The sequence below is a fragment of the Diplotaxodon limnothrissa genome, linkage group LG7, assembly GCF_057381915.1.
Source record: "Diplotaxodon limnothrissa isolate DT_005_m linkage group LG7, D_limnothrissa_male_GT1.1, whole genome shotgun sequence".
Taxonomy (NCBI): Eukaryota; Metazoa; Chordata; class Actinopteri; order Cichliformes; family Cichlidae; genus Diplotaxodon; species Diplotaxodon limnothrissa.
Window position 1 is genome coordinate 65,627,447 of NC_140602.1, and position 16,281 is coordinate 65,643,727.

The window sequence follows — 16,281 nt, forward strand, 5'->3', positions numbered from 1 at the left end:
ATATCTCATGATCAAACTTAGTTTGGTTAAAAAAATCTGAGAAATTAGAGAACAATGTTCAAAAACTTGTTTTTTTATACTAATGAAAGAAAAAGTGGGGCAAATATGAATCCTTACATTGTTTTTAATGCATTTGTGTTTGAAGAACAGTAAAAAGTAAAAGCGCTCAATGCAGCAAAAGTCACTGTGAATCTATTGCAATAACACACTCTATCATTATAATCACTGAATGCATTAAAACAATAGTATTTTAATGTTGTACTATGTTGCATGGATTAATGTATCTTATTCTATCATTTAAGAATTTTTACAAATGCAAAGTACACAAGAGCATATTATGGCAATGCATGCGTAAGCTGCAAGTTCATTGAATTTGTGCTTAAGTATAGCTCAGTCAGGACTATATTTATTGACAATCACAAAAATTATATTTGGGAAAACAAAGCAGACATTTATGATATTGGGCTGGGTGGAGGTGGGTTGCAAAGTGGTTTGCTCAAATACTGCATCCTGTATGAGATTAGCTGGTTGGGAGTGTAGACTTTACCAGCTGACCCGTCACCTCATGTGGTGTTGCACTGAGCTGGTGTCCAGTTGATCTCCTGGGATTGAAGCTGAGTTTGGCTTTGTGGTCTTTTGTTATATGCCACTATATTCCTTTTATTAGATACTATATTTTATTCTTTACAAAAATCATGTTTTTGGCAGTTGGAATTGCTAAAAATCAATGTAACATCCAACTGCGTGTCTTTGGGAGTATCCTAAAAAAGATGAGCCAATTTTATTTGTACCCAGTAACAGTTGCAGCATTTTAATCATTTTGTTTAGTCACAGTCACCAACACTGATAAAAACATAGCACGGGGTAGAATAATGCACTCTGTGTCTCTGTGTCAAGTCAAATGATTTAAAAGCAACAAATGTTGACCAAATCGTTGCAAAAAATTATGAGGCAGATTTTTAATACAGTCTTTAATACTTGAACATAACTTCAGGGTAAGAAAATAGCAAGATGACAAAATGGTGCGAGGAATATCCTGAGGTTTCTGTAACAAAAATGACTAAACTAAACTACCAGTGTGGTTCTTGAACTATCAGTATGTTGAAAACTGGAGAGCAAACATTCTAGGAAACAGCAACAAGTAACAGACAAGCGATTGAAAACTCCCGTTTTTGCATTCCCAAGCAGCAGCAGCAGACTTAAAGACAGCAGAATTTAACAGGTAGCCTCCTTCCTGCAGGTTACTGTGCCAGCTCTGATGATTCCCTACTGTAATCTTCATCTACACTCCGGTCCACATTTAAGGTAACATCCTCTGAGGCGTCATGGTCCACATCGGCCCGGTGAGGCAGGGCTCTGGTTCTGTACTGCTGCACAACTAGTTCTGCAACACAGATGTTAAATTAAAAAAGATTTATGTGAACCAGTCGTAATCTCATTATGTAATTGTGGGATAATGTGAAAGCAAAATACTACATGAATATAACTAAGCCTGGAATGTCAAACCATTTTACTCCAATTTTGGACTCGAGTTTCCATCACTGTCAAGAAGTTAAACTACACATTCAGTTTCTGAGACACAGAAACACAATTTTGACATTATGTCTCAGTTTTTCTATAGATAATGAAACAGTGCAGTAATAAATGAAAGAAATCTGTCAGCATGACTCTGGGCCTAATTTGTAAGAAGAAAATGTGTAAAATTACACAAATCTATTGTTTAATTACTCTGGTGTATTGTGAATGGCCATGACGAGATCGTTATCAATAGGAAACGCTGTTAAACTTGTAAAATTGTTGTGAAAATACAGTTAAAAGTCCTAACTCACATTTTCCAAAGCCACCCTTCGGGCTGGATTGGAGTCTTTGATTCAGGAGCCTCATGTTTGACACCCCTCGTCTAAACAATAGATCCTGCATTAATAAATCTGTGCATTATATTTTGAAATGGAACTGATATAACTCTTGTTGTATCAGTTGTGTTCATGTCTTAAAAAAAGTTTTGGCTAACACCTGATAATAATCACTAATAAAAGCTTGACTCACTGCAGCTTATTTTACAGTATATACCAAGGAGGATAATAACCTTCACAGTTATCAAGAAACGCCAGCAAAACGGGTTTGTTTGAGATGATCTGCACGTTTCCTGAAAACTGCGCCTGTGTGCACAGAAAATAAAAAAGTACTAGAGATGTTTTTTTTTGTTTTGTTTTTTTACATTTGCAAATATTAAAGCAATTTAAATGGCAAATGCCGAATCAGAAATGGTATTTAGCAACAGCAACTTTTTTTAAAACTGCTTTACCTTCAGTACCCATAAAATATCACTAGAGGGCGCTCCGTACCCACACATTTGCACAGCCGCCTCAGTCAGGCGGTCTGAACCAAGACTTGTGTCTAGAAAAAAAGTTTGATTCGCTGATCACGTGAATCCTTTTCATGCTTCCTGTTGAGGACGATGGTTGATGATGGGTTAACTAAAAATATTTTAGGTACTCTCAATACTCAGCATGTGAAAATATATATATAAAACACAAAGCAGCACAAAGAGAAGCATGAAAACCAAAAGATGCATCTCAAATGCTTAACATTTTAAAGTCAAACGCTATCACTGCAGGTTATCACTGCAGGTTACTCATCACCCTCTTTTAATATCAAATCAGTTAAATATTGTGAAATGAATCTAAAAATAATCTTTGGGGGAAACAGGGAGGCTATGAGGCCATAACAGTGGTGTGCTGTTGCATCATGTGATGTTTATCTCTGCCCAGCGCCTGTTGTGTTTACAAGCACCCAGACAGCCTGGTAAAAGAGAAAGCCCTGAACCGGTCTAATTTTCTTAATGTAATTAATGGATTTGTGATTGAAAGACAAATAGCTATGACCTTTTTTTTGGTAAAATATACACCCGCCCCTCATTTTGTTAGGTCAGCTGCACATCAACACAAATATCTAATCAGCCAATCACTAAATGCATTTAGGCATATAGACGTGATCAAGACGACCTGCTGAAGCACAAACTGAGCATCAGAATGGGGAAGAGAGGTGATTCAAGTGAGTCTGAATGTGGCACAGCTGGTGATTCCAGACTGGCTGGTCTGAGTATTTCACAAACTGCTGACCTACTGGGATTTTCTGACATAATCATCTGTAGGGTTTACACAGGATAGTCTGAAAAATACAGGAACAAAGTAAAAATCCAGCGAGTGGGAGTTCTCTCAGCTAAAATGATGTATTGATGATAGCTCAAATAACCACTTGTTACAACCAAGGCATGCAGAAGAGCACTTCTGAACACAAACTTTGAAGCAGATGGGCTGCAGCAGCAGAAGACCACCTGGTACCTCTCCTGTACCTAACTAAGAAAAGGAAACTGAGGCTATAATTAACACAAGCTCACCAAATCTAGACAATACAAGATTGTAATAAAAGAAAAACTTTCACTGGTCTGATGAGTATCGATTTCTGCTGCAACGTTTGGCTGTTTGCATCAGAATTTGGCATAAAAATGTGGAAACATTGATCCACCTGCAAACTGTATCAACAGTTCACGTTGGTGGTGGTGTAATAGTGCGAGGGACCCTTGGTACCAACTGAGTGTCGTTCAAACTCCACAGCCTACCCGAGCATTGCTGCTGACCGTGTCCATCCCTTTATGACCAAAGTGTGACCATCTTCTGATGAGGACGTCCAACAATAACATGTCAGAAGCTTAAATGAGCTCAAACTGGTTTCTTGAACATGACAAATCAAACTAGCATCAAACTGGCCTCAACAGCCGCCAGATCTCCATCCAATAGTAGTCGGGCTTCAGTCCTGACATCATTAAATAAACAACATGCTTTGAGAAGTGATGGTAAATCACAGAAAATATAAATTTCATAAAATTTTAGAGGCTAAAACCTGAAAATGTGACTGACCAGTTTTTACTTCTTGCTTCATGTGCATCGTTGAAAACCGTCAAACATTCAAACACACCTGCCACCTACATTCATCCTGAGTCATTTCATTTAATCAAAGTCTTTGAAACGGGGTGGAGCTTCTACTTTCTCAGAACTGGGAAGATGAGGTTCAGTTGGGAAAAAGCAACAGCAAAGCAACACCATGGTCTCACAGGTACTGGGTGTGGTTGGCGGTTAACCCGGCAGACATGCAAAGACAACTAACAGGTTTAGACAGAGAGCTGATGAAAAACAGAACAGATCAGAAAAAAATTACAAAATGTTTTCAATTAAAATAAAAGGTCATAACAGATCTGAATCCCAATTCAAAGGATTAAAAAAAACACTGAGAAGTGAGACAGTGAGAGAGGTGAAGGTGGAACCACACACACACACGCACACACACGCACACACACACGCACGCACACACGCATGCACACACAGACACAGGTGGAACTACCTGTTTCTCAGGTGCTGTTGTCATGAGGGGCAGCCTGCCAAGGGACTCTGTCTCTCTGCAGTGCACAGTAGAGTCATTAAACATGGTAAGCTCGACTAAATGACTAGCATATACTGTATGTGATGAATGCACGTGTCTCTTCTCAGAGGACGCATTACATCAAGACTAGTGGATTTGATTCTGAAAACTGATATGTTGCACCCACATACTAGTAGTAATGCCAAAGGTCTAATGCTCTTTAACAGCAGCTCACAGGAAACCCTCAGAGCTCTACAGGGTATGAACTCAGTCAGAAACTGAAAGCCATTTCTGTATCATTTTTGGAACAGCTTGCACTCAGATATTTAGTTTTTACAGAGTATTTCTCGGAAAATACCATGACAAAAACAAAGGAGGGAATTCATGAAACAATATCATCTGTTACAAAGATTTAAAAAATAGTTCAGTTATCTCGGCCCTACAAGAAGACTGTTTGAAAAAAAGTAATACTGTGTTTGACAAATTCATGAAACAGATAACATATAAAGCTGAACAGTCTTTTGGAAATGTGTTCATCAGCCTGCTTTATACAAACTGTTGTTTCTCACATTGTAAGCGGTGACGCCAGTGTTAAATGTCTTACTGCCATTCTAAATGCCAATGACACAGCTTTGCTGGGCCCATAACACCACCGGTGGATAAGCTCAACACTTGGAGTTGGCAAATACCATTCATTCATTAATTCATTCACTCATTTATTCACTCATTCCACTCCTGACCAGCGAGCAGCTCCACTGCAGCAGCTCAATATTTAATGCCTTGCTCAGGAACTCCTGAGCAGCACGGACAGACCGGCCACTGTCACTGTTCCTTATTTCTTATTTAACAAAGAAAAAACACATTAAAGACAAAAAAAAAAAAGAGCAAAGCACCAACCAAAAGTTGTCAAAACATCTGGCAGATCCTCAACATCTGTCCTCTTTTGGTTCTGAAGGTCTGCAGAAAAATGCAACAAGATTTGTATCATACTTTCATGGGTAGTTATTACCTTTATAGGTTTTACTTTTTAACTTTATGTCCTGAGTCTGATGACTCTGTGTTTTGTGTTTGTTTATATTAACTTTTGTTCTCGTTTATTCTGGTTATGTCTTTTGTTAAGATTTGCTGTTTGGTAGGTTTCGGTTCTGTACTCCCTCTGTTCCTGTTCTGAGTCTGTCTCTGCATATGTGTTGAGTTTCCTGTTTTACTTTGAAGGTCTGTGTTCCTCCTTCTCGTCTGTGTAATGAGTGTCAGCCCTGTCTCCCAGCTGTTTCCTCTCAGTCCTGTTCACTTCTTGTATTTAGTGTCTGCGTCTCTCCCTGCTCGTTGTCGCGTCATTCCCCACTGTGCGTTTTGTCTGCCCGCCTGTTTGCTTGTTTAGTTTAGTTACTTTGCCAGTTTTCTGTTTTGCCTGCTGTCGAGCAGTAAAGCTGAGTAGTTTTAAGTTCACTTTTGCCTCCACAAGTTTGCTCTTGGGTCCACAATTCCTGCCTTCACACAGTCATGAAACTTCATTCCAGTTACATTTGGAACACCATAGTTAGAAAATAATGTCTCCAATTTGTAATTTTGATATTTGTATTTGGGGACATGGCTCTACTCTTGGCCTGAGACGTCAGAGAGCAGGGCAACAGGACTCGAGCACCGAACAGACGAGAAATATAACAACTGATAAAGTTTCATGTGTAATGAAAGGGTGGGAGATGGCACTGAGCTCATCAGCTGACCTGCCAGACTTGGATTTAATGAAAGGTAATTTTTAAGTGCAGCCATCATCAACTCAAGTGTGCAGGCATAAAAGAATATAAGGGAACGTGTGATATATATTGTTTTAAAAGTAAAGGTTTGTTTATTCTTGTTGGCCAGCATTTTTCAGAGGCTCATGCTCACTAGGATACGGTAGATGAAGATAATTACACAACATTTAAAGTATTAAATTAAACAAAGCTCCACAAATTTTGTAAAGACAACAGATTATTGGGCTGGCTTACAATCATTGGTATTACTATTTACTAATAGACTCATATTACTGAATGAAGGAAAAAATCATATTCACAGACAATAACTGTAACATGTTAGTCTGCACATGTAAGTGGAGTGGCCTCCAGTGGGACAGAGTTCATAACATCTTTTACTTTTACAGGGAAATAAGATGGGGCACTGATATGGTCTGCGGGCCGGCTACATGTAACCCATCACTAATCCACTAAACCCATATCGCTAGACCTTTGGTATGTTAGTAGTTACTCAGTGGTGGGAAACACACGTGCAGTGGGGTACCTGTAATGCTGATGAATGTCAGTGTAGCCCTGAAACCCCTACGAGCGATGCTGCTGTCCGACGTAAACCGAAGCACCATGGTGCTGTGGTAGGAAAGGACAGGAGGAGGGATACTGCCGCCACACAGCAAGGCTAAACAAAGAAATGCAACAAGATACTGAGTGATACAGGTATAAAAAGATGAATTCTGATTTGATGTATCCATCCTACCAATCTCCTCTGTTCCTTCAACATCTCCCAGGACAGTGAGGGAATCATACAAGCATCTCTCCGACTCCTCCAGGTCAAAATCAGTAAACTCCAGCTGAAAATATAGAAATCAACCAGCTTCTAATCACACATGTCCTAATAATACCTTAAGAAGAATACCAGGTAGGTAAGTTGTGCAGCTCACCTTAACCACATGACCCAGAGGAGCATGGATTACCCAGTGGAGGACACAGTCATTACTGTAGGCTTGTGGGTGATTTGGACTGTGTATAGAAGCCTTATCGTCAACCAGAACAAGTGTTCCACATCCTGAGTGCGCACACATACACACACACACACACACACACACACACACGCACGCTTACATTAGACAGTTCAGTTTAAAACATTTAAAAACACTCATCTGCACACAAATGCACAAATGTGCTGTTTCTAAACCTAGAGCGTGTGTGTATTTTTTAGAGTCCTCAGTTAGCCTGTTGGTGTCTCAAGCAGCATCCACCTGCATAATTTGCTGTTTGTTACAAAAACCACAACCCACAGACACAGCAGAAGCTAAAATTGTGTATGAGCTGAGTACGCAGTGCGTGCATCACTCTGCCAGCTGTATAGTGTATAATCTGGATTGCACAATGCGCTCGTGTATGTTTGCAGTGTATGTTGTATTTCCCACCAGGATGAGAGTGTCCTTTGACCGCATGGTGCCTAATTACAAAGCCACTTCCTGCTCTGCTAACATCAGAGGAAAAGAGAAGTGTGGCATTGTGGGAATTATTTAGAAGAACTGGGCCGGGCAGCACACTTCCACAGAATATCCCTGAAACACAGAGGCACATGAAGACGTTTAGATATTTACACACACTTTTCTTGATATGTATTCCATGAACAAGATTCTCTCGTTGTCAGTGTGTGCATTCGGGGTGTCATTCAGTGTTTTGCAAAGACTAAACCTGTGCTTACCAGCAACATTTAGCTGCATGGTCATCAAAAAAAATCCTACAGAAAATCCTAATCCTACATTCATCAATTCATGTGAAAGAAAGAATTAGATACACCGTCAAAGCTGTGGGAAGCTTCATGTTTTCAGCCAAGCTGTTTAGGATAAGATATATTATGTAGGCCAACCACATCCTGACCCCGGCACAGTTTAACTCACAGCCAAGACACAGAAAAACTGCTACCTCTTACAGCCATTTGTAAATTATTTGAACTGGCAATAGGAACATACCCTGTATATAAAAGATGGGCATAGCCTCCACAATACCAATCACTGGGTTGGTGGGCTCTGTTTGAAGCCTCATAGTGGTTTAGCAACCATATTCACTTCTTTTTAAGCCACAAGTGACCACATTTGAAGCGGAGAGGGTGGAGTCAGCTCCTACTGGCAATGGGTGCAACATCCACATCTGCTACTTAGTATTTGTAACAGGCTAACTTACCAGAACAGACGCACAATTTTCTTAGGTCTGTGCCAAATAGCAGGTCATGTTATTTGGAAGATAATTTAAAAAAAAAAAAAAATCCAATAAGTGACTTAGTGAAACTGAAGCCCAGCAGAGAGCCATGAGCTACAGCTGCATGTGTCATCACATGTCACTCAGTGTGGCTGCGCTTCTAATTTTAAGCCTCACCTGCATCCAAATGGATGAGGTGTAAAAACAGAGTTGTTACAAAAGGGGAGACCACATTATTTTGTTCACCAACATGTTTTCTAAAGGTATTTTAACATCGCGGTTTGAGGTTGCCATTGTGGGCACTTCTGCATGAAGCCCAGACATATCAGAAATATTACTTCTCATTTCAAAGACGTGATATATAAGAATGTATTTTTTAGAAATGTTTCACATGTCCTTTAACACAGCCATCCCCAGAGGTCCAGGCTGGCTCTGATGCATCTTTAGTACAGTATAAGCTGGTGTATTTGGATTCCTTTCCCTTACAGTATCTGAATTCTTTCACCCATAAAGATGACATTTCACAACTCCTCCAATCGGGCTCCAAGTGGGAAAGAGTTAGGAGAGTCATTACTTCATGACCCCCATGGTTGCTCGTATTAAATGAATGAAGGTGAACTGAACAGAAGCTCAATAACTGGCTTTTTCTTTTTCAGTTGCACATATATTGATATTTTTCATTACATTACTACAATAGACTACATATAATGATAGTATTGTGAGACTCTGCGATTCCCACAACATACAAACTAGTTGTTATTGTTGAGGTTAGCCAGGAAATGATTGTGAGTCAGTGCACTGTAAGCTGAAATGAAGGTGTTTGAAACTCACCAACAGGCCGATGGCTTCCTACTGAAACAGTGAGTCGATCATACCGACAGTACGAGTCGTTCTCCAAGTCAAAAAGATCGAACTCCAGCAGAATACTATAACCTGGAGGAACGCTGATGCTCCACAAACACAACCTGTGGGAAGGCATGAACAGTTTAACCAGGGCACTGTATTTCCCTTCTTTACATCCATATAATCCTGAGCTAAAAGTCAAATGTTAGTTTTTTAGAGTTTCTCATCCTCACAGAATTATAGGAAATATTGATTGCCAGTTATCTTATTAAGCATGGCGTTAGCTCAGGCAGCTTCTGGCACATCGGCTGATCTCAGTGACTGCTCATATCAGCACATCTGATTCATTTGCTTTAGGCTGCACATCTGTAAGCCACCTCATAACCCACCTCCACCCCAGCTTGTCCATTCAGTCTGCATCGAAATCAATTGATATCGCATCTGTTGCATGGACTGGTTGTTGCTCTCTCTGCCATCTTTTAAATTTATGCACGTAAATGGCCTCAAATATAAATCACTACAGATGGATTTACAGTGTTCTCTTGACTACACTGATTCTGACTGAGCAGGCAGTTAGCACCGCCGCTTAGTTCTTCTCTGAAGTGTCACTCACTGGTTGTTGTCATAGCGATCGCCATGGAGCCTGGGATTTTTGATTACCCCGTTAATGTCAGACACAGGCCCATCTCTCACACTGCAGAGTCCTGAGACACACGCAAACATCAAAGAAGCATGAGCACATTATGAAATATAGATGAACAAGAGTTGGTGTAATGAGTGGAAAGACAACTCACTTGATGAAACCGTTGTCTGCTGCTGGTGCTCAGCTGAAAGAAGTAGAAAGATGAAAGAGAGAACATAAATATAGATGGAAGAACTTCATCTGTCATCAGAATATTTGTTTCTGGAGGAACTGTGGACAAAAATCCACAGAGTTAAACCGCAGATTAACGTAATCTAAAATGTTCTAATTAGTTCATTTATTTATTCAATACAAAATGTTTTTTCTCCTAATTTTCAGAATGACACTGCTGAGTTTAAACAATTCAAAAATGCCTACAGACGTGGTTTTTGTAACCTTTTCTTCTCATAAAAATAATAATAAAAATCTGTTCTAACCATGATGACAGCATCAGATTAAGTCCAGCATGCTTTGATAAAGCTCAGCCTCAAAAGTTGTCTTTGTTGGGATCCACAAAGTGGCCCCATATGGAGAAGCAACAGCTTTAAATTTTATCACGTTAAATATTAATAACAGCAGCAGCTGCTAAATGAACTGCAGACAACAATCTGCTGCTCATGTTTGTGCATCACACACTGTGTGAAAGCTAACGTCATCATACAGGGATGACACATACAAGATGCTATGCGTCTACTGTACAAAAGTCCTGAGGAAACCCTCATTTCTTCATATTCTGCTTGGAAAATAGGAATAATATGTTATTGTTTTCATAGATCCAACTACAGAAAGGCAAGAAATGAGACATTTTTGTGACAAACAGTAGTAACAAAGTATCACATACATCTTAACTTTTGTTTATTGTTTATTTGAGTTATCTGTTGTGTTTAGACAGTGTTAAGTGGTTTTCTTCAGAGGAAAGAAGCACTGCTCTGATAAGGGTCCGATACGAGGGCCGGAATGAAAATGAGTGACAAAGAAGTCACTGTATAAAAGGAAGACTTGGAAAGGTCTTCAGAGAGCCGGGACAGCTATTAAGACTGCTCTTTAAAAACAGTTACAAGTAAGTCGGGCTCCTTGGAAGCAAAGTATAAAGAAAGGAAAGGTGACTCAATGCTTTTTCACAGTACTGTACTCACAACACTTAGAAAGCTGGGCGATTAGTTAAAGGAATGTCACAAAGGCAAGTGTGTTTGTATATTACGTCATGAAGGTCTGTTTTTTAAGAACATATTTGAATCGATTGCTGATGAGGAAACAAAGAATCTTTACCTTCATCTCCTGATATTTCAACAAACAGACATTGTTTACATTCCTGTCTGTTACATCACATTTTGATGGTCAAGCAGCACTTTAAAGGTTAGGAAAACAGGTTTCTCACCACCTTGATATGTGGGTGGAGGCATATTTACTGCAATATGTTTCTACAAGCTTTAGCTACTTTTTAAGTTTGTCCCTGACTAAACTACAAAGTGACATTCAGATGTTATCAGATGGATCTCAGGGTGTAATAGCCACTTTGTAGCAGCACTGTACTACCTCCATATATGGTTATCATGTGACACACCATGTCTATCACACTCTTTAGAAGCAAATATGCTGTATATGCTGTATCAAAACCTACCCTCTCTCAATTTACGCTTGATCCAAGGCAGCAGCAGCCTGACGTCAGTGAAAATCCCCGGAGAACCTCGTTTGGAAGGGGGGCGGCTGCTGTTGTTTCCCCAGCTCCTACCACATCCTTTACCCCAGGAAGTCACGCCCAGCGCCACCCAGCGATGACCTTCTGACCCTGCTGGACACACCAAAGGACCTCCTGAGTCTCCCTGGACAGAGGATGAAGTCGTGGGTCAAGGGATGAGTCAATTATTTAAAGCTCAGTGGGATAGAATGACTGATTTACGGCACTGAATTGTGCTGTAAATGGAGCATCTGTGAGGATGGAGAAAAAATCTGAAGTTATAGATAATGAAAAGATTTTTAATACCTGACAGGCATCCCTCCTTCCTGTCTCTGGGCCGGCACACAGAACTGTCATGCTCGGCTGAGGCCGGACGAGTCTCTGGTTCATCATAGAACCTTTAAGAGTTTGGAGGACATATTTACATTTGGCTCGGTCAACCAAATCCAAATGCACCTCTCTCAGAACCATAGGAAGATGACCCCCTAAGAAACAGTTACATAGATTGGAATAGATTAAAAAGCTCCAGTCTAATTTAACAATATTTAAAAGTCAGAAAAACGACATACGTTCCTTTATCCTCCCCCATCCAGCCGTCATGCAAGCGGTCTGAGGAAGGATATTGTCATTAGGTAAAGGCAGACATATCGGCTGGACACGAGCTCCTGTTGAAAAAGTCACATCAGGTCAAATTAAAAACCATGGTGGCCCGAAAGTACAAAACACAACAGAAACACAACATTCCTTGTTTCTGTTTTCACATCATTGCATCATGCTTGAATGTTATTCTCAGCAGTGTCCTTGTGTGACTTTTGTCATTGTTGAACCTGACAAAGAATCTGTAAGTTGTACTTGCTTGCATGTGAGCTATGTGTGTCCTGTGACGAGCTATGATGCTTCAAGCAAGCATGCAGACTGCATACACATCACTGTGCTCTGAGGATCTGAAGGAACATCTTAGAGCCATTACATGTTAAAACTGCACTGACCTTCAGTCTGCTGCTCCCTTCTTTGCAAAGGGTCACCGCAGCAAATCTGCATATCTGATTGGTCGGACGATCTTCCTCACAACTCTTGAGGAATTTGTCTCAAACAACGAGTAGTCACATGTTAAGTGAATGTGTTAACCATGCACCATGTAGCCACACCATCCCAGCATTTCAAACTTAAAAATTCAGTGCTGTCAGAAAACTTCTAATGTAACAGAGACCTCCCACCTAGATTCAGATACCTGGTTCTTGTGAAATAATCCAGAAGAAATTGGTTTGTTTTTTTTTTAAATTTGATAGAAAGAGTTGATACAAAAGATATAATTCTATTTTTATAGTTGATTTGCTCCATTTGTAGCCACATAGCTTTCTGTAATAACATTTTCTCCTTTACCATATTGATGTCTTGAAACCAGATGTGACAGATGAGGTGTGGATCTGAGAAAACATGCTGATCGACTCAATTGCAAATCATCGGCAAATGAGCGGAACTGGACTGGAATTCACACAGTAGACTTGATTTTTTTACTCAATATGACCCAAAATGCAGGTTTAAGGCACTTGTTTGAGTCTCTGAGTCGAACACAGTGATCAGTATGACACGTTATTTGATTTTGAACCAATGCGAACAGAAAACTTGCCCATCTGGATGCGTTGGTTCAGCTCTATGAGAGCTATGTCATAGTTCATCGGCAGAGCAGGGTTGTACTTTTCATGGACTGAGACAGACTTGACCAGAAAGACTTGCTCCTCCTCATCGTGTACTCTCTGGTCAAACTCTCCAACAAGGACTCTCACACCACTGAGAAACTCTCTAGAGAGAACATTCAAAGCTTATCATTTATTCCCGTTAGATAAAATGTTAATTCAATTCTGCTCAATTATAAGTCGTGTCAGCGACATAACGCTTTATACTTTGACAAAGATGTGAAGCAGTGTGCAGCAGTCATTATCCAGCAGTCACTCAAGATGGATCCTCCACAGAAATGAGAGCCCCTGTTCTGGAGGGAAACCTGAGGACAGACGATCCATAAGAAGATTAAGCAGAGCCAACAGCATGAGTCAGTTTGTCACTAAAAGAAAAGGCTGGTTTACCCTTTTCTTTGTGTTTGCTATGCCAGCCTTAAAAATGACACTTTTTTCATGCAGACCCATGAATGCAAGATTCATGTAAAATGCAGCAGATGTGTGAAGTTTAAATGTTTAAAATGATGAGCAAAGTTGCAGTCTCTCATATTGCAGGACTGCGGTGCTGAATAAGGTTGTTTTTTTTTTTTTAAATAGCAACCCTTTAAAGCCTGAAACATTAAATAATAACCAGAGAAATATATATATTTTTGAAAGTGAAGCATTTATTGAACCTTTTGATAATTAAAAAAAAGAAACAAGTTTCAATTCGTATTTTGTTTGCTACATACTTTATATTTTTGTGTGTGTAATTTATTTACATTTTTCTAGGGGAAAAACACACGGATGATTTAGAAGTTTTAAAAAAAAACTTTCAAAAGTTTGTATGTGTCAAATATGATATACTAGGCATTAAAGGGGTTAAACCGAGCAATTGAGCAACGAAGCAATTTATCCACAAAATTCCACGGAGCTGTCCTTTTTGGTTCATAGTGTAAAAGGTTACTCCCATCTCTTTGTCATTGAGTGATCCTCAGGAAATACCAGCATGAGCAACCATGTCATGTTTGTGGAGGACAGAATACGTGGTGAGCCTGCATGGCCGCTGATAACCATCAGGGGTGAACAAGAAAGGAAAGTTCAACAATAACTTTAACCACTGATATGCATCTTTAAAGATAAGCAAAATAGCAGTCAGATCAGACAGCTAAGCTAAAGAAAAGAAAGAAAGAGAGAAACCTGAAAGAAGAACTAAATAACTGACCAACCACGGGTGTGATCCGTACATGGCTTCAGTTCCTCCTACCACCCTCAGAGAGGAAACCAACGGGTTCCACACTTGAGAAATTCCACATTTCGAACCTAACAGAAAGCATCAATACTTTTGAGACCACTGACAACATTTTCCCTCAGCTCTGTGTCATTTTAAGACATGAAAGGTTGTGTGTTCCTTTTTTCAGCACCCATCCTATTACTCACCTGTTTGAGCAGCATGGATGTCAGTGTTTACCCAAAAATACAGAGAGAGCAGAGCGGCGGTGGTCCTCATCATAACCCAAGCATGGAGAAAAGGTCTCATACTGGGCAGACAAAAAGGTTTATAAGGACTAGTGTGATGTGAGGGTATACTCACAAACAAACCAGTAAAGGCTGGCCGTGATGGTGATTGGTGAGTTCAAATGTCGCAGTAAAAATTAGTTGGAGAAAAGTGGTGAAAGTGTTTATCATCTCAAGGTCAGCTGTGGTGAGGTGTGCAGAGTGTTATTGGTGCCTCAAAAACAGGGCAGCAGCTGTAAAGCCTTCAAGGGGGAGAAACAGTCATAAAACACGCACAAAAGGACAGAGAGCACACTTACTGCCGCACAGCCTGTGTGAAAAGAAGTGCTGACGTAAAAGCAGCCAGAAAGGGAGGAAAACGGGGAAAGCAGAGAAATAAAACGACAAAATCTTCCAAGTGTCAAAGCTGCAGCATCTGTGAAGGAGTCCTCTGAATCATCTGACATTCAGAAAAATATTTACATTTTTAAAATTTCACACAAATCTCATTTTCAGAGATGTTTGCTTTATTGGATATTAGATTAACACCACTTACTGTATTGCTTGGTCAAGAAATGTGTTGTAAAAGCTTAAAAATAACAAGTCCTGATCGCATTTGTCACTTTGTGATAACAAAAACGACAACAGGCAGCTGAAAAGTTATTTTACTTACCAGAAAGCAGCACTGTGAGAACGTTTCTCTTTTTCTTAACCTGTGCTACAAAAAAAATACCTCAACATGAGAGTTTCCTCTCCCAGTTACATTTGCAAATGACTGAGAAGTGCGGAGGAGTATTCTGCTCTGAGAGGTGGAAATTAGATACACACCGAGTGTGGCATATCAGCAAAGTAGCAGTATCAGTAGAGTATTCCCAAAAGGAAAGTGTACTGTAGATATTTTAAGAAATACATTGTTCCAACTAAAACCAGTGGGTTACAAGTAAAAACAGATTTTCATCAAAAGCTGCTCATATTGTTTCATTAACAGCCAGGAAGACATGAGTGTGCAGGTATGAGCATAATAATCTATTAGGTTAATATATTTATATATCCTCTCTTCTGGCTCTGCTTTGGGCTCCACCAAGTCCAGCTTCATGCTAACTTTGTAACCAGATTTGCTGACCATATAAAGCACAGACTGCATAAAAGATCCACTTAATTCTCAGATCCTAAAGTGAAGCGTAAGTGCATTAAAGCTGCATCTCTTTGAACTCCACCAGAGGTTGATGTCTGTGGTTGCAAAAAGAATTGTGGTTTCTACAGAGTGAGTTTATTGATGTAGTAAATTACTTATACTGAATAAAACATTAAATCCATTTTGCAAGTTTTGATCATTCTAAAGGCCGTTACACATCGTATGTGTGATGAAAAAATGACATAACATGTTGAATCTTCCATATCTGACCTCGTTGTGTAATGTGTACACACACCAAATGCACTGTAAAAATAAAATTATGTCAACATCAAGCAACATCCTGTTTTGTTGTGTCTGAGGTTACTATTTCCATCTCGCTGTGTAATCTCTACCGCTGTGCGATTTGAGGTACGAGCTCGCTTGTTGCC

At 39.8% G+C, this 16,281-nt stretch overlaps 1 protein-coding gene across 1 annotated transcript; it reads right to left on the bottom strand.

The window, feature by feature from the left end:
- Positions 1 to 1,241: 1,241 nt before the first annotated feature.
- Positions 1,242 to 14,761, bottom strand: ovch2 (ovochymase 2). Its single transcript, XM_085358717.1, has 16 exons — positions 14,662 to 14,761; positions 14,447 to 14,544; positions 13,471 to 13,568; positions 13,197 to 13,369; positions 12,136 to 12,231; positions 11,873 to 12,051; positions 11,510 to 11,711; positions 10,001 to 10,033; positions 9,820 to 9,910; positions 9,195 to 9,328; positions 7,583 to 7,726; positions 7,094 to 7,218; positions 6,910 to 7,003; positions 6,700 to 6,831; positions 5,317 to 5,376; positions 1,242 to 1,384 (listed from the first exon to the last, which is right to left on the bottom strand). The coding sequence occupies exons 1-16, from the start codon at positions 14,759 to 14,761 to the stop codon at positions 1,242 to 1,244; spliced, it is 1,902 nt and encodes a 633-aa protein (XP_085214843.1).
- Between the last annotated feature and the right edge of the window lie 1,520 nt (positions 14,762 to 16,281).

Bases quoted from the DNA above. Each gene is read 5' to 3' on its own strand.
- ovch2 (XM_085358717.1), bottom strand. From the start codon at position 14,761: ATGAGACCTTTTCTCCATGCTTGGGTTATGATGAGGACCACCGCCGCT. The intron at 7,004-7,093 runs GTGAGCTGCACA...CTATATTTTCAG, and splicing joins CTCTGGGTCATGTGGTTAAG to CTGGAGTTTACTGATTTTGA. The intron at 5,377-6,699 runs GTACCCCACTGC...ATTTTTCTGCAG, and splicing joins GACATTCATCAGCATTACAG to ACCTTCAGAACCAAAAGAGG.